Below are 22,292 nucleotides of genomic sequence, written 5' to 3' on the forward strand. Positions count from 1 at the left end.
TGTGTGTGTGTGTGTGTGTGTGTGTGTGTGTGTGTGTGTGTGTGTGTATGCACCTGTGATGAACTGCATTCTTACCTCTTTTCAGTTTGACCCTCCCAATATTATTTCTGGCTACACGTTGACATATCAATTACCAGGAAACTTAGCAATCCCTGCCCTTCATATGCAAGGACAACATCTCAAAACATCCTTTTTTTTCCCCTTTTTTTAAAGTTCTCCTAAAAGATCTATGCTGATCCATTTGCTTTATGACACAATTTTGAAAGCTATCACACTGGGAGTTAACGGTGTCATATTTGACCATGAATCAGAGTGGCAGAAATAGGCCCAAAATGAAGTGATTTCAGCTAACATTTATTGAGCACTTGATATATACCAGGCATTATGCAAAAACAAAACAACAAAAAAAGCACAAACTTCTGCACTTCATCTCACCAAAACCTCTTAGCAATCTTAGACAATGTGTGCCATTGTTACCTCCATTCTATGAATGACAGAGGCTCAGCATTCCACACATATACGGCTGGTGAGCAGGAGAGCCAGGAGTCAGGCCTAGGGAGGACTGTACCCCCACCCACAGACCATGACCTACTTAGACGTTGTGCCGACGTTGTGCCTAAGATAGCCAAGAATTTTAGGCAGTTCTGCACTGGAGAATTCAGGAGAGTCCCTTGGCTCAAGTGTGTGGTAAACTGGAAAGGCCTATGATTACCTGTCATCATCATTCCAAGTCTCCTTCTTCGGGGTTATACAAAAGGTGGGGTTCCAACAGGATACAAAGGAAGCACCTTCCACAGGGTCATAACGGATTTCATGATTCAGGGTGGGGATTTTGTTAACGGAGATGGTATTAGAGTCGCCGGTATTTACTGGGGGCGGGGGGGCCATTTGCAGATGAAAATTTTAAACTTAGACATTCAGCTCCAGACCTGCTTCAGTGGTCCCAGTACAAATGGCTGCCAGTTCTTCATCACCTGCTCTAAATGTCATTGGCTGTATGGGAAGCACGTGGTGTTTGAAAAAAAATCACTGACAGACTTCTAGTGATGCAAAAGATTAAGAATGTTCCCAGAGGCCCCAACCATAAGCCCAAACCCCCCATGGTGATGTCACAGTGTGGGGAGCTGAGGTCCAGAGCAAAATGGATCAGGCCTTCCCTTGCTCTGGGTGATGCGCGTGAGTAAAATAATCTGGACTGGACCGTGTGTTGGCTTCCCTGCCTGCTGAAGCCCTCTTTGATCAAGAGGCCTTGGAAGTGTCACAGATGCAGAACCGAGGATTTTCTGTGTTTAAGTTTACAACTGTAAATAAAATTGTTTATTTTTAATCCATTATAAAACTGAGAAAGCCTGCAGGCCACAGCATTCTCAGAACACCTCAAATTTTTGCAAAGTAGTGCCTCAAATATTTTTTTTATATACCAAAAAATGTATGACCATGCCTGGGTAGGATTACCACACAGGACATCACAATACAAGACTTCCCCAAGTACCCAATACCCTCAGTGTTCAAAAACTTTTTTAACCACTAACCCTAAGAAAAGTTTAATCAATCAGTAAAATCCCTTTGACATCAGGCTGGAAGGTTGGAGGGAAAAGTTTTCTAATTAAAAGGGATCAGACCAGCTCTGCAACCTGCAGAGCTCAGTGCAAAAGGGGAGAGGGGGGGAGGAAGGGAATCCTTGTTCAAAAAATATCAAGAATTTCAATACAGAGGGAGAAACACATTAGGGGAACATGGGACCCTGTGTCACTGTGAAGCTGACTCCAGAGGGCATCGATGTCCAGGACCCGGGAGGTCACTCTGAAATCCAAAGGAATGAGGCCTATGGGCTACGACATGGCCTGTGAGCTCAGCTGCATGTGTCAGATGCTTTCTCCAGAATGAAACCCAGGCAAAGTCAGAACCTCAAACTGGAACGTGAAACAGCTTGGCTCCTGATTATCTCTAGATGTGAACTCAATACAACTTCAAGTGTTTCTTTATGAAGACATTGCCTGTAACGGTGGGAAAAGGTCATCCTGCATATAAATCATTAGAGAAACAGATTTCCAAACAGATCCTGAAAAGAAACAATGAGTAATGTTGCACATCACACTGGCACGTCTTCCTTAATAGAGCAGGTGTTCAAAACTTTTAATATTTCTATTGGCTGTCTCCTGGTATGTTCTAATGAGTGAAAATATAAAGAAACCATTTAAGGCACATAGTATGAGTCCTTTATTGCACAGCTAATAATGATTTTGTTTAATTGCCAAGCCCTGAGAAAAAGTAAATCTGATCCAAAAAACTTGTGAAAAGCACTTACAGTACTTTGTAACAAGAAAAGGGAAATAGGGGTGCCTGGGTGGCTCCATCGTTAAGCGTCTGCCTTTGGCTCAGGTCATGATCCCAGGGTCCTGGGATCGAGCCCCGCATCAGGCTCCTGCTCCGCGGGAACCCTGCTTCTCCCTCTCCTACTCCCCCTGCTTGTGTTCCCTCTCTCTCTGTCAAATAAATAAAATAAATCTTTAAAAAAAAAGGGAAATAATTATTTTAGTGTGGTCAGAACAAAAACAATTAAAAAAAGTTCAGTATAAAAAGAACACTGAGCTGGGAGTCAGCAATATAACAATATCTGTCCCCTACTTGTTCAACAAGCCACTAAGTAAGCAGCTCAACACCAGCCCAAACAGGAGGGGTAAGGATAGAAATCACATTCCTGTGCACGTTTTACTAGCCATTTCAGAAAATAAACCAGACTTGGGGCTCCTGGGTGGCTCAGTCAGTTGAGCGTCTGCCGGCTCAGGTCATGATCCCAGGGTCGGGCCCTCTGCTTGGCGGGGAGCCTGCTTCTCCTTCTCCCTCTCCCTCTGCTGTTCCCCCTGCTTGTGTTCTCTCACTCTCAAATAAAAAATAAATAAATAAATAAACAAACAAACAAACCTGACTTGATCTGAACTTCTGGATATCTGCCTGAATTGCGCATGACCTTTTGCTAACGGATACCTAAGCTATAAATGATGTGTATTTTGCACAGTTTTTTCTTTTGCAAACAGTCTGATTTGAAATCTCAGGGTTCTCTGGGTGTGTTAAAAAATGATGTTCTTCATGTTGCTGGTACAGAAATAGCAACCCAATAACAAAATTGATCCTTAACCTGTAAACGAGTCCTGAGGCCCATCCTCTCTCAACACAGAGGTTTCTGATGAAGCATAAGCCAGGTCATAGAGCCCAAGTCCAGGCCCCTCTCCTGCACACGGAGCATAATACAACTCCCCAGCTCCGGCACCGAAGGCAAGGCCTCCAGTGCACCCGTGAAGGAGGCTGAAGATCTAGAGACCCAGGAACCACAGTTATGACACACCAGCACACAAGTCTCCTGTCAGTGGGGCAGATTTCTAGGACACACCCTGGAGAAGCCTGTTCCACCTCAGTCAGCCCAGCTGTGAGCCAGGCACAGCCTTCCAGAGCTGCTTCAGACAGACCTAGGGTCAATCCCTGTCCTGCGACTTACACATCATGGGACCTGGGGTCAGTCAGTTCTCCTCAACTGTCAAACAGTACTTAATACACAGGGTCATTGACAAATTAAATGACCCACCAATTGGCCAAGTGTCTAGTGAAGTATCCCATGCCTAGCAGATATTATTCTTTTTCAAACCACCTCCACGCCTTCACACTAACTCCAGTCTTGGCAATCTCCTCAAAAAATCTAATACATACAGAATGTAGGTGTTGGCAAAAGAGAAAATGCACATTTTTTTTCACTCAGGTTTTGCCAAGGTACCGAGAACAAGGAAAACTTTTACCTTAGAGGGACTACATCTGGGACACTGAGACAAAGGGCTCAATAAATTCTGAGGGAAAAACCAGGAAATGCTACTGCACATGCCCAGAAATTTTCATCGCATCTGCAGTTCTATGGCCATCACATCTACTAAAGAAAAATGAAGGGATCATCATCGGGTTTCAGACACACTGGCATGCAGAAAAAAATCACAAAGCCACTAAAGGCCCGATCTGCAAGGAAAACGATGAAAAAGCCAAGTACGCCTTGCTTCCATGAGTAATCTCAAGACCACAACAAGCCATGCTTGAGGTGGGATATCTCAAAAAGGAAAGTAACAGAAAATAGTATTTAAAAGGACACCACAGGACACAGCTAACTGTGGTACCCAACTGACAGAAGGATGTGATTCAAACATCGTTTATATTTCATTTTGGGCCGTCCTACTGAGGAAGACTCTGTTTGGGGGCCCTGACAACTAGTCTTCTTTCCCCGAGCGCAGTCCTGATGGCAGCCAACAGAAAGAGCCCACCAGCAGGCTGAGGGAGGAAGCAAGGCAAAGCCCCACAGATTAAAAGTTCACCCCAGCTAATCCACTGAGTAAGTAATCCACAAGCAGAAAAGCGGTGATGATCTAGAGAGACAAAATCCAGAGGAAGAAAAGAGGGACGGAACATTCTGAAGAGCTTATCAGTAAGGAAAACATTTAGAAAAGCAAGCTTCCTGAGCAGCTACGGAGACAACTTCACGACTCCAGGATTTTTAAAACTGAACCAAACAAAGCCTCCATCTGTTGTGCAGCCTGCAAGGTACTGGGGGGCGATTCGGGGGACACCGCGGGTGGGAGATGGCCCCTGCTCTCAAAGAGCTTCTCGTTCCGTCGGAGAAAACTCTCACAAAAGGGAAGACTTGGAACAACTGACCCTCAACTGGGAAGAATCTAAGACTGAAGAAGACAGAAGAGGAGCCCCAGGTGGGCTGCTTATGTCTAGGGACACTTGACCCCGGACAGAAGAGACCACCCTGCAGCAGAACCCTGGTGGTGGAAGCAGGAGACACCACAGGAGCGGGGCACAGAGACTGGAATGTGTCTGCATACCTGTGGGACACAGGGGGACCACATCTCGCGTTTGCCACCAAAGCCCCCTCGGCTACAGCAGCAGCTGTGTGTTAAATGAATACATGACAGCCACCTGGGAAGTGGGACATGGGAGATGCTCTACCAGAAAAACAATCCCATGACCAGCTCTTATGACCGGTCTCCATCTATTACCAGGAATCAAAGCACACTGTCCTTCCTCCGGGCCTCAACCTGACCGTCAGGATCACAGAGTATGGTCATCACAGGCCACAGAGATAGAATATCTACCAGGCCGTCACAGTACTTCTCATGTGGCCAATATTCACAAACGGTTTGCTGAATGAACGCTGTGAGTCTGGCTCACTTCACAGTCTCCAATCTCCCCTCTCGCATCATCCATGTGACTACCAGCCCTTAATTCTAGTCCAGCCCCTGTGGTTTTCAAGATCATTTTCCTATCTCTTTCCCCAAACTCATTCTAACAAAACATAAACTCTTTCCCACTGACCTAGAAGTGGCTGTTATTGTTTAATTTCTTATACTTAAGAAAATGCTTTAATTGGACAGCCACATGCAGAAGAATGAAACTGGACCATTTCCTTACACCACACACAAAAATAGACTCCAAATGGTTGAAAGACCTCAATGTGAGACAGGAATCCATCAAAATCCTAAAGGAGAACACAAGCAGCAACCTCTTCGACCTCAGCTGCAGCAACTTCTTCCTAGAAACATTGCCAAAGGCAAGGGAAGCAAGAGCAAAAATGAACTATTGGGACTTCATCAAGATAAAAAGCTTTTGCACAGCAAAAGAAACAGTCAACAAAACCAAAAGACAACCGACAGAATGGGAGAAGATATTTGCAAATGACATATCAGATAAAGGGCTAGTATCCAAAATCTACAAAGAACTTATCAAATTCAACACCCAAAGAACAAAGAATCCAATCAAGAAATGGGCAGAAGACATGAACAGACATTTTTCCAAAGAAGACATCCAAATGGCCAACGGACACATGAAAAAGTGCTCAACATCGCTCAGCATCAGGGAAATCCAAATCAAAACCTCAGTGAGATACCACCTCACACCAGTCAGAATGGCTAAAATTAACAAGTCAGGAAACAACAGATGTTGGCGGGGATGTGGAGAAAGGGGAACCCTCCTACACTGTTGGTGGGAATGCAAGCTGGTGCAGCCACTCTGGAAGACAGTATGGAGGTTCCTCACAAAGTTGAAAATAGAGCTACCATACGATCCAGCAATTGCACTACTGGGTATTTACCCCAAAGATACAAATGTAGGTATCCGAAGGGGTACGTGCACTCCGATGTTTATAGCAGCAACGTCCACAATAGCCAAACTGTGGAAAGAGCCCAGATGTCCATCGACAGATGAATGGATAAAGAAGATGTAGTATATATATACAATGGAATATTATGCAGCCATCGAAAGGAATGAGATCTTGCCATTTGCAATGACGTGGATGGAACTGGAGGTGTTATGCTGAGTGAAATAAGTCAATCAGAGAAAGACATGTATCATATGACCTCACTGATATGAGGAATTCTTAATCTCAGGAAACAAACTGAGGGTTGCTGGAGTGGGGGGTGGGGTGGGAGGGATGGGGTGTCTGGGTGATAGACATTGGGGAGGGTATGTGCTATGGTGAGCGCTGTGAATTGTGCAAGACTGTTGAATCACAGATCTGTACCTTTGAAACAAATAATGCAATATATGTTAAGAAAAAAAAAGAAGATAGCAGGAGGGGAAGAATGAAGGGGGGGGAAATCAGGAGGGGGAGACGAACCATGAGAGACAATGGACTCTGAAAAACAAACTGAGGGTTCTAGAGGGGAGGGGGGTGAGAGGACGGGTCAGCCTGGTGATGGGTACTGAGGAGGGCACGTTCTGCATGGAGCACTGGGTGTTATGCACAAACAATGAATCATGGAACATTACATCAAAAACTAATGATGTAATGCATGGTGATTAACATAACAATAAAAAATTTTAAAAAAAGAAAATGCTTTAAGCCAAAGGAATGAATCTCTAATGGTACTCCTGAACTTTTCAATGGAGTTTAAATCACATGTAACATCTTTCTGTTTAAAATTCAAGTCAGTGCCCCTTTACTTAGCACCTAAAATACGTAGCATGCTTTGTACCGCCCCCCTTTTTTTTTTACAACCAAAGCCTACAATAAGCTGGAAAGGTAGGTACTGTTATCCCCACTTAAATAGGAGAAAACAGAAAGAAGCTCAGAAAGAGCATGTAATTTGCTCAAGGTCTCATCGCTCACAAATGGCACAATTAGGACTTGAACTTCCTTAATCTAATCAAAGCCCATGCTCCTTTTATTCCACTTATCTACTCATTCACTGATGAAACGTGTAGGTATCCCATCTGAGCCAGGCACTGGTAGTGTGTGTGAGGCCTGCTCTGCCCACGTGTGGGAAAGCCTCCACACGGGCTCCGAATGCAGGTCTTTGGCAGCAAGACCCTACAGGGGCCATAGGAGCCCCCACTCTGCTCTCAGGTCTCCGAATGTGGCTCCCTCTCACCGACTTGGGGACCCATGGTCTAGGAGCCACAGCATGCCCGGGGAGGGGGTGGGGACACACAGAGGGGGCAACAGACTCACTGTTCATGGCTCTGAATTCTCTCTGGAGCCAAATGCATCCTCGGGAGCTCATTTTGCACCTACAAAGTGAATTACTGAGGAACGTAACAATAACAGCTGAAGTAAGAGATCTCTAACATGGATGGTTTCTTCTCCGGTAACTGCTGTTATGTTGATGGTGATGGGACAGTGCCTCTGAATGTTCACTGTCACCCTCATCAGGGATAACATGACATCCAAGATCTGGATGTGGTCCAGACTAACTGTGGGACCTCAGGCAGCCCACTGATGAGAGAGCTGGCCTGGCCAGTATCCAAGCGAGTTAGAAAGACTTTAGCTTCTGATTGCAAGAATGAGTTGATTGTGAATACTATGTTCTAAAGGGAGGCTGGCTTGAAGGTTTTGGGTGTGAGCAGTTTGGTAGAAGGCAGGACTGTGTATACAAGTGTCTTAGTCCCTCCCTGCTCCAGTAACAGAATGCCATGGGCTGGGTGGTTGATACACAACAGAAACTGACTTCTCACAGTCCTGGAGATTGCAAGTCCAAGAGAGGGCCGCCAGCAGATTCAGTGTCTGGTGAGGGCTCACTTCCTGGTTCATAGACGACCACCTTCCTGCTGTGTCCTCACGTGGTGGAAGGGCCCCAGAGCTCCCTGGGGTCTCTTTTACAACAGGGTACTAATTCCATCATAGGCCTTCACCTCCATGACCTAATCACCTCCCAAAGGCTCCACCTCCTAATACCACCACACTGGGGGTTAGGTTTCAACATACGAATTTGGGGGAGGAGGAACAAAAACATTCAGTCTATAGCAAACGGTATTTATTTTATAAGTGAAGTGCCTTAAGCCAGATTCTCCTGTCCTACCCCAACCAAGGAGAATCAGCCACATTTGGATATAGTTTTACCTCTTTCTTCCCACATGTATAACTAGCTAACCAGATGTCTCTTGAGCAGGGTCTCCTGTTGGCACCAGGTTCTGTCCCACTTCAGACTCTGTACACATTTAGAGGTGCTGATGAGGGTAGAGATGGGACCATGACAATAACCCCAACAACGCCCTCACCCACCCCCCCCGCCAACCTAACGCAAGTAGTCAGAAACCCACAGCACTCAACAAAGACCACCACCCCTATATCCAGAGCAGATACCCAACCTGTGCAGAGGGGTTCAATCAACCAAGTTGGTAAAATATTGAAATATTTTCATGCCAATCAGTAAATAACCACAGCCTGACCCTAGCCCCAACAGCTGACCTCTGGGGCCTCTCCTGAGATCTCCCCACCCTCCAGAGAGACTGACTACCCAGGACCCATCCAGACAACAAGTCAATTCTTATTGCCCTCCTCCTTATTACACTCTTCTAGATTTTTTAAATTCTCTACTAAGATGACACGTTGCTTTTATGATTTTTTTAAAGTTTTTTTTAAGGTACCTATCACTTAAACACTAAGAATGAAAACAACAAACACCTCAATAGAGCCAGTTAAACTATACTATGAAACTCTAGTTTTTGTTGACGCTTCCAGAGTCAAGGTTGTCACACAGCCCACCTTCTATGGGAACACTGCCCAAAAGATGATAGCTAGGTTTCAAAGAGTGTACGTGATACTTACATTTACGAGAAAGGAATATTTTTAAAGCTATAATTTTCATAACATAATAACACCTTCTATTTATATAAGGCCTTACTACACATGCCTTATCTCATTTAGGACATAAAACTGTAACGTAAGCAGGTGTAACTCAGGTGTAATTATCCCATTTAACAAACAAGGTAATCAAGACATACAGAGGATAAGATCATAATTCCACAGCTCTCAAGTGACAGAGCTAGGACTCAACTCCAATCTCCTGACCTCTACTTCCTTCCGAAGTATGCTGGAGTCACCTCATACCTGCTTGTAAGAGCCTGATTCAAGAATTTTGCAGTAGGTCGTTAGGCCATGGGCAGCTTGAAACCATTCCATGTGGGAGTATTTATACCATGGAAATCAGCAGTTGTTACAAATCAGAGCCCATCTCCTTGACATTCCATAATACGTCCACACAAGTGGAGGTATTTCTTCTTAATTCTTTAATATTCTCTATCCCCATCAACCCCTCTAACTAGCTTGTAAACCGTGTGACACAGGAGAAAGAGCACTGAGCTGGGGACTCAGAAGACCCTTAGATCCCCACCTGCCACTCAGCAGCGTTTTCCCATGAGTCATTTGACCTCTCTGAACCTCCATTTCCTTATCTGTAAAGTGAGGGCCATACCCGAATCATGCAGGTAAAAAAACATTTTGCAAACAGCGAAACACCACATGGCTGTGAAAAACAATATGGCGGCACTTCCAAAATTTCAGCAGAGAATTACCATATGATCCAGCAGTGTTACTTCTGGGTACACACCCAAGAGAACTGAAAGTCAGGACTTGAAGACACACATGTACCTCCAGTCCATGAAGCATTATTCATGACAGCCAAAAGGTGGAAGTAACTCCAAGTGTGCACCAACAGATGAATGAATAAACACAACGGGGTATAGACACACCGTGGAATAGTATTCTGCCTTAAAAGGCAAGGGGGAAAAAAAGAAAAAGAAGGAAGTTCTGGTACATGCTTCTTTGTGGATGAACCTAAAGGACGTTATCCTAAGTAAAATAAGCCAGTCGCAAAAGGACAAATATTTTATGACTTCACTTCGATGAGGCACCTACAGCAGTCAAATTCATAGAGACAGGCAGTAGAATGGTGATTGTCAAGGACTTAGGGAGAGGGTGGACTGGGGAGTAAGTGTGTAATGGGGACAGAGTTTCAGTTTGGGGGGATGAGAAAGTTCTAGAGATGGACGATGGTGACGGGTGCACAGCACTGTGAGCGTCTTCAACACCACTGACCCATACACTTAAAAATGGTTTGACGCTAACTTTTCTGTTATGTATTTTTTACCAAAATTAAACACACACACAAATATGAAGTCTTGTTATTATATCCCAGTTGTGAAAGGAGCCAAAAGGGCCACAAAAAGCCCACGTTCCTTTTTTATCCTTACCAGGACCACAAACTCCATCTTCGCTGACCATGCTAATACAGGCAGAAAGAACCCACAAGTAGTATCATTCCTGCACATATTGTCAGATACAGACTGTCCCCGACTTTTATGCAAGGTCTGCTCCAAATGGTCATTACAAGCTTTTTATTGTTGTTATTCAAGGCATATTTTTCTTAAACAAATGAAATTTTTCGGGATCACCTAGGACCCTACTCCGGCCTAGACAAACTTTGGGGTCACTGCCATGGCTGGATTACAGTGCTAACAGTCCCGGCCTGGTCCTGGGAGGAGGGATTGGGGAGACACAGAGGCCACACCACGGCACCCCCCTTGGGGAGCCCAGGCCAGCAAGCACCCAGCTTTGTCATGGCTCCACAGGGGGCCTCACTCAGCCCCCCTCTTCCCAGTTTGCAACCCATCTGAGCCTCCTCAGTCCCCCCAAAGTCCCAAGACTACAATTACCTATCTCCCTCCTGCCTTACATTCAAACACGAATTCTTTTCAGTTAGGTGTTGGAGAAAAAGCACCTCCTTCAAAATCGCTTACATCCTAAATGGCTGGGCCCTCAACCTATTTCAAGGTGTTCATATCTTCTGATGTTTCAAGGCAATTTTCAAACGGCCATTCCTATCAAGGCTAAAGAAGTGGCAGCCCAGAGACAGAAGGACACGTGGGGCCAGGGGCACCAGCCCTGTGGGACACCTGCCACCTCCATCACTCTGCCAAACCTCCCACTCGGCACCCACTCTCTTCTCTCCACCCACAAGTTTTCTAACGCTACAAAGGATTTGGGGCTTTTGGGTTTGGGGGCTTTGGTTTTTTGTGTGGGGGTCTTTTCCCCCACAATACTGTGGGTCTCAGTTTAGAGGGGACAGAGTTGTGGGAGGAGGCAGGCAGGAGGGTCACCTGAAAACCAGGGACATCCGAGGCTGTACTGAAAACCTTTCGGGTTCCAGTTACAGCACCAAATTCCATTGGGTGTAAGGGCAATTGCACGGATGTGTGTCGTGGTCATGAAAGACAGGGAGGTCCTCTGTCAAGCAGAACTGTCAGAGCCTTTTCTCCCCCTGCTCACTCCATGACAGAGGTCCCAATAAATTGTCACCCCAGACTTTGACCATTAAAAGGGCTAAAATGGAGAGGTCAAGACAAGGGATCCGCTCCCCAACTGTCACGCCTATATCCTGAGCCCTGGGAAATGAAACTTTTGAGATCTTATCCCACCTCCCCCCCCAACGATTCCCCCATAAAGATATTTTTAAATAAACTGCTACATGTGTCCATGTGGTGTACAGACAGAAGGCTGCCATTTCTTAAATACTCTGGCCGCTAAAATCAATTCAGGACATACCAGCTTTAAACTACAAAACACGATGTTTTGTCATATGGCAAATAAATTACTTAAGCCCTCAAATCAGAACCTTCTTTTCGATGAGAAACAAAACTGACACACTGTAGCCATTCTTGGAAAGGAAAAGCACGGGTTGAAGCCGAAGCAGGGCCACAGCTGCTCGGAGACCCGTGAGCTGTTTGGGAAGACAGAAACTGCTCAGAGAACTGTTGCACAAGCTGATGCAGACAGGGACAGGCTAAAACAAAACAAAACAAAAGCCCCAGTTCAGGATGCAGGGAGAGGTGCAGAGACAAAGCTGATGAGATAACCAGAGGAAGGAATGAGTCTGTGATATACAGCAAACTAGGTCACTCCAGCACACGAGCTGGCCCAGAGGACGTTTCGGGCGGAGTCTCTTGGTTAATGCTAGCACTCTATGAACTAATCACCCTCCTGGGGGGAGCAAATGTTGAACGGCTCCATGGACCCTCCGGATCTGTGCAAACGGCCTCTGAGGAGCAGTGTTCCAGCACCACAGGGGCTAATGAGAGGGAACGAGAACATATTCATGGACCACGCATTGTACTAAGTGGTTTTCATGGGCTCTCATTAAATCCTCCCTACAGCCCTGAGATTATGTGTTCGTCTTATCCTGTTTTATGGACATGAGGCTGAGAATGGCCAAATAATGTGCCCAAACCCAGATGGCTGAGAAGCAGTGGACCATAATTTGCACTCATGTCCTAGTGACCTCAGAGATTATATACTAAGCTACTCACTGGTGCTGGGCAAAACACCCAGCAATGGTTCGTCCCTGGCTGACTGAACACTTGTTGATGGATTCTTAAATCAATTTGGGCGGGGGAGGAGGAAGGTCAAATATGCACCACTCTGCCTATTTGCAACAAGAGCTTCCAAAAATCAATTTCCAACAGATACTGACATGTTCTTCCCCATGGTCCTAGCCCTGAATTTCCATAGGCAGTGCTGCTCAACCACAGCTAGGGAAAGCAACTAGAGTTGATGACAGCTACTCTTTACTTAATCCCAATTACGTGCCAGGCACCTCATATACATCATTGAATCCTTACAAGAATCTCACAAGGCAACAACTTCCATCTCCATCTTAACTCAGAGAGATTAAGGAACCTCTCCAGAGGCACACAGCTTGGAATGGTTGGGCTGGAGTCACCTTTCTGTTAGGGGTCATGGCCTCCTGATGCCTCTCCTACCTGACTTCAGCAAATATGCTATTTTCAAGGCTTATCCTTAAGCTTTGGTGTTACCCAGAAGAAAGAATCCCTCTGTTTCTGAATCCTTCTGAAATAACTAGGAAAAACAGCACAAGACACAGAGCCGAGCCCTGGAGACGTGGAATGAACTTGGTGTGCCACTGAATGAACTTGGCCTGTGGCATCCATTTGGAGGTTAGCCTTGGTCTGACTGGAACCTAAATAATCCATTTACTGCATAATAAACATTTTTTTTAGAAATCAAGCAGGATCTAGTGAAAGCTAGCCCAAGGAAAAGGTGGTTTCCTGCACCAAAGAAAGTTGAAGGGGCATAACCAACGTGAACTGAGAAAGAAGATTAGGATAGCATCTCTCCCAGGGTTCACATATCCTTCTGTTTTAGCTACATATGCATTGGATTGACCATCTCGAGCCAGAAAAGAAACTCAAGGCAACTGACTAGGACACCAGGCTTCCTGCTGGCCACCCAGAAGCAGTTCCTTCTTCAATTAAAAATATGGCTCCCCAGGAGGCTGTAGACTCCCTGATGATTCCTGGGAAATCTGGTAAGGATTGGAGGTGTGAGGTTGGAGGTCTATCACTGTGGGTGCAAGTTGATCAGCAATGTGACAGTCCCCCTCTGGGATCCTAAGCTGTCCCAGAGGAGAGAGGAGGGGAAGAAGAGAGATTGAAGGGGATTTAAGGAGATTTATTTGGGGAAAGGAAAGATTAAGGGGATTTATGGAGACCTAGCCAAAAAAAAAACTCAACAAATTAACCCCTAAAATCCTCCCCTGTGGGGACACGAATGTCCATCTACCAAGTCTAATTATTGTCCATTCGGTGGCCACGTTTGAACCAGAAATTTCTGCTTGAGACACAGTCCTTATCAGCCCCTTCAGGAACAAGCTCTCTACCCAAAGAGCAACTTCCCAAATCCCACTGCACTAATTAATAACACCAGTGTTTGTTATCTTTTTCCCAATCAAGAAAAATGTTTGGCTTTTCCTCCCCAAATATAGAACATCCTGTCAAAGAGAGGAGCAGCAAGGATGCTCATGCTTATTATTTTTCAAGGAATGCCTGGGCTTTAAATCACCAAATAAAGTGGGAGAGTTATAGGTTATAGGAGAGAGTTATATATATGGGAGAGTTATAGGCCCACCTATCAAGGTGAGCTAGCTCTTCCTATTGATAATTCTAAGGTAAAACCCAGCATTTTCACAGAAAATTAAGCAGTTCTTCCAGTTGCTAAAATACCCAGCCTATCACCACTTGCCCTCTGTGCCCAAGGAGGAGGCACTTCAAAAGCCCTCTCCAGACATAAACTCAGAGGGAAGGAAATTCATTTGAAATGTAGGAGTCCCTCACAAGGGGGACCCAGAAGCCCAAAGGATGTGCGCTTACCTTCTGAACTGTTTCCAAGAGCCTCCCAGAGCATGGACAGCCCTGCTCTGCAGACGGAGCAGGCACTCAGAAAATCCTTGCATAAACTGACCAAAACCATCCAATGGCACCATTCTTGCAACCCCAAAGCCTTGGAGAATCTCACACCCAACCACAGCAATTCCTTTCTGTTGTCCCTTCCAAAAATATCCAGGATCCAATCACTTCTCATCACCTCCATAGCTACTTCCTCCTTCTAAACCACCTGTCTGTCACCTGGATCATTGCAATGGCCTCCAAGCTGGTCTCCCCACTTCTGTCCCTAAGCCCACCAGTCCATCATCAACACTGCAAGTACAGTGATGATGGAAACACCTAAGTCAGATCAAGGTTCTCCTCTGCTCAAAACCCTCCAATGTCCCCCACATCTCTCAGAGCAAAGACAAAGTTTTGACGAAGGCCTATAAAGGTCCTCCATGAATCCGATCTCCCCTCCGCCTTGCCCCCCCCCACTTCCTCCCCCCCATGCCTCTCTTAGCTCCCACCCCCCTCCCCTGACCACCCACTCCCAGCCACACGGGCCTCTTGGAACACCAGACAAGCTTCCCGCCAGGCCCTCAGCTCTTGCTGCCCCCTCTGATGGGAACATTCTGCCTTCAGATGTCCCAGGGCTCCTTTAGATGGTATTCAAATACTAGCTTCTCAGTGAGGTCATCCATGACTACCCGGCCTCAAGTTGCCATCACCCCACTCCACAAAATCCCCCTTCCCTGCTTGGTTTCCTCCCTCATGTGTGTACTAGAGTAATTGCACCATACTCTACATTTTACTTACTTATCTTTTTCATTCCCTGGTTCTCCTACCAGAAGGTAAGCTCCAAGAGGGCATTTTTTTGTTGTTTGTTTGTAGCTATGCCCCGCAGTGCCTAGAATACAGCAGATGCTCAGTAGATATCTTCTTTTTTTTTTTATTTGAGAGAGAGAGAATGAGAGACAGAGCATGAGAGGGAGGAGGGTCAGAGGGAGAAGCAGACCCCCTGCTGAGCGGGGAGCCCGATGTGGGACTCGATCCCGGGACTCCAGGATCATGACCTGAGCCGAAGGCAGTCGCTTAACCAACTGAGCCACCCAGGCGCCCCTCAGTAGATATCTTTAAATGTATGGGAGGCTGAATTTATATCCTGCCGCCCTAAACAAGAGATCTGAGAAATACAAACTCCTAACAAATACCGCACCTGGGATATCCTCAGGGAGAAATCTAGGGGCTTCTGCCCCTATGTTCCTCTTGGTGATATTCTTTCAAATGCTTCACCCAGACTCTAAAATTCTGAATAATCCCAGAATAAATACTATTAAACCAGCCAGTCAAATATACAAACCACCTGAAGCAGCTTTGCATTCTACCCCTCCTACCCCCAACATACATCCCAAAAAAAGACAGTGTGTTTTCCACCGGGGCTTTCAGATAACTCAATCATCCGTGTCCTCAACAGGTGTATTTACTGAGCAATTTCAGAATAAGGAGTGTAAGGATGATACTAGTGGGAAAAGACCGTGCTTGCCCCACGGATATTTCTATTTATACTCTTCCTAAAGCAGCACCAGCAGGCACTCATTTAATGAAAAAGGGAACGCACTATGCTATTGACATCAAGTGGGATAAGACTTCCTGTCCCGAGCTGTTTCACTTTGCTACTAGCATGGGCCTAAAAATGTCGCTCCAAACAAAAATGAGCTGCACTAGCCACACATGGAAGGCTTGTAAAGAGCCCCAGCGAGGGCGCCTGGGTGGCTCAGATGGTTGAGCGTCTGCCTTCGGCTCAGGTCGTGATCCCGGGGTCCTGGGATCGAGTCCCGCATCGGGCTCTCTGCTCCTTGGGAGCCTGCTTCTCCCTCTGCCTCTCTCTCTGTGTCTCTCATGAATAAATAAATAAAATCTTTAAAAAAAAAAAAAAAAAGAGCCCCAGCGAGTAGCTTCCTTGTACAGGTGAGCCATAAATTCTCAGGGTTCTAAGAGCACTTGAAAACCATCTTGTCTTCCCTGACCCCCCCACCCCTGATTTTAGAGAGGAGGAAGCTGAGACAGGGAGAGAGTGGTGTGGACAAATGACCAAGCAGCCCACAGGCCACACAACCCATTAGTGGCTGAGCCAGACCTGGGAGCCAGGCTCAAACCCTCCACGATGCCCAGTCCAGCCCCCTACCGACAGCAATTACTTCACCGTAAAATGCTCAGTCTATAAGAAAACCATGCATTCACACCCTGCAGAGATGAAGATCTATTTTCTAGGACATGCCATTTCCTATACTCCAGAGGAAAGGAGGTATATTGGGACAATCATTCTGTGTCATGCCAAGTACTGAGGCCTTCTCTGTTCAGATGCCTTTCATGGTGTGGAAATTACAGAAGTGATTTCCATGAGTCTGGGGTACTTCCTGGACACCACACCAAAGCTCTCTTCCCATCCGTATTCTTCTCCAAATGGCAATTTTTTTTAAATTTCAGAAGTTGTTGAAAGGTATCTCCAATAGAGGTGGTCTGAAGAGCCTTGGTAAATACACTGACAGAAATGTTCACTACCCCTAATTTGCTGTTACACATTTATTTGCTCACACAGTGTGCCAAGGATCTGAAAACACGTCGTGGATTACTAAACAGTAATTAGGTCTTTCACCTTACTCAGAGCTATGGTCAGGTTCTGCAATTCCCGTTCAGAGGAAGTTACATGCAGCCCACTGGTTGGGAGGTTCTTCCTGAGGCCTGACTGAGAGGCACATCAGTTAACCCAGGCCCAAACCCCAAAGACAGATCCTTTTGCCTAGGCTGTCCCTGGCTTCCTTCATCTCCTTCCCACCCTCCTGGGCCCACCTTCACTCCCATTTGGCCCCCACCCTCCAGCAAGTCTCCTCTGACCACACAAACTAAATGACTCGACCCTTTGGCTTCAACAGTAAGTGTTCTAGCTCCGCAGGGAAAGGTACGTGAATCAGGCAACCAGATATCGGATGACAAAGTTTGGCTAAGTGTGCTCCTCAGGCCTTTACGATGCTTTATTTTATTTTATTTTATTTTATTTTATTTTAGATTTTATTTATTTATTTATTTGACAGAGAGAGACACAGCGAGAGAGGGAACACAAGCAGGGGGAGTGGGAGAGGGAGAAGCAGACTCCCCACCGAGCAGGTAGCCTGATGAGGGGCTGGATCCCAGGACCCTGAGATCATGACCTGAGCCAAAGGCAGACACTTAACAACTGAGCCACCCTGGCAGCCCTACAGTGCTTCATTTTAAAAGCATTTTAACACTGAGAGATGACAGTCTGGCTCCTGGCAGGGCTTTCCTGCCTCAGGATCCTGAAGGCATATGGGGAAGGTGTGACAAACAAAAGGACTTGGAACTGCAGAGTATCTTGGAAATGAATCCCAATCTTGATTAGTGATGCCTTTGACTTATGCTAGGTTTCATTACAAACAGGAGAGGGGTCCAGACTCCGCATCTGCACAGACAGGACGGGAAGCGACCTCCCTATTCGGACTCAGGTCAAGGTCACTGGAGCTGGCCCCGGGTGAAACAGGCATGCTGAACTTCAGACCACTGCTACAAAGTCCAAGCAGACAAAATAATGCTGATAATCTAAAAGCTTTGAAATGTTGCCATATTTAGATAACAGGTTACCCCAGAATGATGTTTTCTTTGCATTAATATTAAAATTAGCTTTCCAAATACTCAAGTTAAATCAAATTATTAGAAAACATTTGCTGTTACATAACCCACAACATAGGTCAACCCCATATGGATCATGATGAGTTGTTCTGCCTAGATTCAAGTATCAGCTCCAACACTTAATAACTAGCTCATGTTTGGCGAGTCACTTAATTTCTCTGTCACCTCATTTTTCCCCAATCTGCCAATTGGGGATAATAGCAAAACTCACTTTCTAAGCTTATTATGAGAGTGAAATACATGTAAGGCACTTAGAATAATGCCTGATACTTGGTATTCATTTAAGAAAGTCACCTATAATGACTATTATTATTACGTCATTGAGTAAAAACATTTTGATCATTTAATTATTTGTGTTAGACTCTTTTAGAACCCATGCCAGCGCCACAGGGCCTCAGTGGAAAGCTTCTTTTCAAAGAATTATTTCCAAGGCAGAAGGCAAAGCTTTGGGACCCCAACAGAGACCCATGCCCAAGTTCACGGGGCACCTCACCAGAGTCTAAGAGATTGTTCTGCAACAGCTCCCCTGGCCTCTGTGGTACCAGAAGGCAAATCCCCATCCTTCCCAGAGGGAAAACCGCCTGCAGTCACCCCCAAACAGCGCCTGCTTCAGCAGGAGCCACTTAATAAAGCCACAGCTCACTGAGCTTCCGCGGCCTGGCTGCTGCAGAGGTGAGGCTGCAGGGCTCTCCTGAAAAGCAGGAGTCAGTTAGGGGGAGACGGCCTCTGTCCACCTGGAAGCTGCAGGCAGGGGGAGCAGAGAGAGGGGCTCAGGTGGGGATGCGCCATGCAAAGGAAGGCATTCCCACATACCGAGACTCCGCTCTCTCCCATCCCCTCCTCTGCAGCCACATAACCGGTCTCAGGATGACAAGCAAGGGCATGCTTCTTGCTTCTCCATAACTTGAGCATCCCAGCATCAAAACCCCATTATCCGAATAAACCTCAATAGTAATTTTCAAAAGTTTTGACCAAAACTCACCCCTTAACTGGCCATGCTGAGAGAGGCAGTCCCAAACCCCTCTTTATTAAAAAGGGCAAAGTCCCTTCTATTTTCATCCCAACAAAGATAGTCTCTACCCACAGGTGCCCTCCCTAAAGTACAGCACAACAGCTGGGAGACCCTACTCTCAGCCTTGCCAGTGAGCTTTCCTGGGAATCGGAAGCATGGCTGGGAATGCTGCCTTCACAACTTCACTCTGGGGGACCCACTGCAGATGTGGGGGTGGGGGTGAGGGAAATGACTGAACAGCCACAGGGGACCCTGAGTAGGGGGCAGCAGACAATCTGGGTTGGAAAATGTGGTTCTGGAAAAGCAAGCCAACACACAAAAACAAGGAAAGGAGGGAAAGGGAAGGAAGGGGAGAAGAAGAACACAGTGATTTAGCTCACGAAATACCTCCTCTTTCTCTTCCCAGCCTAATCAACACCTCCATGAACCCCTGCTAAATGTTCAGTTCATATAGCACATGTGTGCGTGTGAGAGAATATATATACTGACAGATACTAATCACCAACAGATACTGATCACATGAGGGAAGAAAATAACTTGAACTTCAGACTCACCAGCAATGCCTGATTCTCTTTCACTATCAGCCTCCCTACCTATTCTGGGGCGCTTCAAAACAAACAAAAACCAACTCATGGGCAGAAAGAGAGCACCCACTGAACTGAGCAGCATATGCTTGGGGGCACTGATGCCATCGACTTCTGAGTATTTCAGCTTCCTGTCCACGCAGTCCAACACTGGACTAAAGGCAGCCCGGGAGAGAAGTCCCCTGTTAGGGAGACACTCACAGACCCTCCCTGGAGACATACACCCCAGCGTGTGTGGCTGAGCCTATGTGAAATGGACATGCACTCAGGTAAGGCTCTACCCACACGTGACCCTGCACACTGCGAAATTCTTCCCTTCCATGATCGCGTGGCTTCCAAAGTCTTGCCTACACCTAGTACGTGCAGATGTCGATTCTCTAAGAATACATGGTGGAAGGACAGAAATGGGAATGACCGAAGCCCCATTTTCTCGAGACCCTATCTCTCATCTACACGGTGCGCCCACACACACGGTGAGTAAACGTACACAGCCAGGAAACACTCATATCCACCATGCTCAGCCCACAGTCACGCGTGGGGAGAAAGAAGTCGAGGAGGGCGGCGGTGTCAGGGGAAGTGGAAAGTCGCCTGCCGGGGGCTGTCCTCCCAAAAGCTCAGAGGTCCTCTCGCCCCCGCCCGGGAGCGGTGTCCACCCGCGCCCGAGGGACGCAGACCCACGCGATGGACACGCGGGGGGCTCCGCAGAGCCGAAAACCGGACAATGAGGACGCGGCGACCAGCCGGTTCCTGCTGCGGTGGCCGGTGGTGGCAGCAGGCGCCGCCTGTGCACCCGCGGCCGCCGGTAGGTACCTCCACCCTTCTCTCCCGGAGCCCCACTTACGTTCCGAGAGTCTCCTTGAACTCGAAGATTTTCTTGATGTCTTCAGCTTGCTTTTTCCAGGAGGAGCTGCTCTCGCCGTTCTCCCGGGCCATGGCAGACGAGGGCGGCGTGTGCCGAGGGCGGCGAGGCTGCGCGGCCGGGGCGCGTGGGGCCGGGTTGGGCGCGCTGAGGAGGGGGCGCCCGGCGACAGGGGCGCAGGCGGCGGCGGCGAGCCTGTCCGGGAGGGCTGGGGCCGGCGCGCGGGGATGCTCGGCGCGGGAGCTGGAGGAGACTTTGTGCTGCGGCAGAGCTTCCTCTTCTGCAGTTTCCTCTTTCACTCTCGCCGCCGCCACGGTCCCTCCTTGGCTCTTATTTCTGCTCGTCTCGGGCACAGACTTCCTGCCGCCGCCGCTCGCCCCGCTCCTTTGCCGCCGGCTGCCAGCCTCACTTTCTGCTACTTTCTTGCCTCCCTTCTCCTCCCTCCCTGCCGCCCGCCTTGCTCCCTCCCCCTCCTCCCCCTCCTCCTCCTCCCGCGGACTCCCCGCCCTCCCCGCGCGCCCCGGCCGCCTCCCGCCTCCCGCCTCTCCGCCTCCGGCGCGTTGCCGCCTTCGGGGATGTCCTGCTCCCCGGGAGCGCCGTGCACCGGGCGCGGGGCACCGCCGTCGGCTGGCCGCGGCGCGCGCCCTGGAGCCCCGGAGAGGGCAGGTGCGGGGCACCCCGGCAGGTGCAGGGCGCCGGGGCGCGCGCGGGAGGACCCCAGCCCTTGAGGTGCTTTAGTAATTCTCCAGTCAAGTCCCGGGGGCGCGAGGGCTTTCCTCCTTGGCGGCAGGAGGGGGCGCCTCTGCGTTGTGCTTGGCAGCAGCGGGGTGGGGGCGGGAGTGCGAGGCTGCCGGGAGCCGAGGAGCCGAGGGTGGGGGCGCTTTCCCCGAGCGCCCGGGCCAGTGGCCGGTGCGTCCCGGGGCGGCGCGGAGCAGGCGGGCGGGGGCCGGTTGTTATGGCGACGGGAGGAGGCGGTGGGGATGCAGGCGGAGGTGGGCGTTGACTCGGGCCCCGCCGTGCGGGCCCGCTTCTGGCGCTCCCGGAGCCTGTCGGTCCCTCCCGACTCGGCGACTAGAGCTAATTCGCATTGCACCAAAATCGGCGCTCGCGTCAAATTCTGGCCGAGGGAGAGGGGGCCTCGTGGCGAGGAGAAAGCCTGGAAGCCTCGGGACCGGGGACGCGCAGGACGTGCCAGGCGCTGCCTCGTTTTCCCTTTGGGAGCTGGACTCCCGGAGTTACTAGGCGCCCGGGCTGCGGGTGGATTTGGGGACCTCCCGGCGCGGGCTTCGTACCCCTCTTGGGCTGCCTCGGTCCCCGGACTGGAACTGCCAGCGGGCCTGGGCGGGCCTGGCCGGCCTTCGCTGCAGTTCGGCACCCCCTGGTTCTCCCCCTCTCCTCCTGCTGAAACCCAGAGACTTAGTGAAAAGTGAACATCTGCCCCACACCCTCCTCAAAAGGAGGGCTTCCCCCTCCTTAGCCCTGCCTGCAGTGGGCTTAGTAGGGTACTCGGAGGCGGAGCTTGTACCTGGAAATATCCTTTCCTACTGGCTGGAGAAAAGAACTCGGAGTTCCCCCTAGCCTCCCATCTCAGAGATGCTCTTTGACTGCCCACCCTTCTCCCACGTCCACCTGTCAGAGGGGGACCCACGTG

The 22,292-nt window shown here is 48.3% G+C and overlaps 1 protein-coding gene across 1 annotated transcript in view; it reads right to left on the reverse strand.

The window, feature by feature from the left end:
- The window catches only part of CAMK1D (calcium/calmodulin dependent protein kinase ID), a 421,612-nt gene extending 400,523 nt beyond the window's left edge, over window positions 1-21,089 (reverse strand). Inside the window, exon 1 of the mRNA XM_021696802.2 lies at window positions 20,624-21,089. Coding sequence (XP_021552477.1) covers window positions 20,624-20,715 — 92 coding nt within the window. The 5' untranslated portion in view covers window positions 20,716-21,089. The remainder of the gene's footprint in view (window positions 1-20,623) is intronic.
- Window positions 21,090-22,292: the final 1,203 nt, after the last annotated feature.

The sequence above is a fragment of the Neomonachus schauinslandi genome, chromosome 5 (genome assembly GCF_002201575.2).
Source record: "Neomonachus schauinslandi chromosome 5, ASM220157v2, whole genome shotgun sequence".
NCBI lineage: Eukaryota > Metazoa > Chordata > Mammalia > Carnivora > Phocidae > Neomonachus > Neomonachus schauinslandi.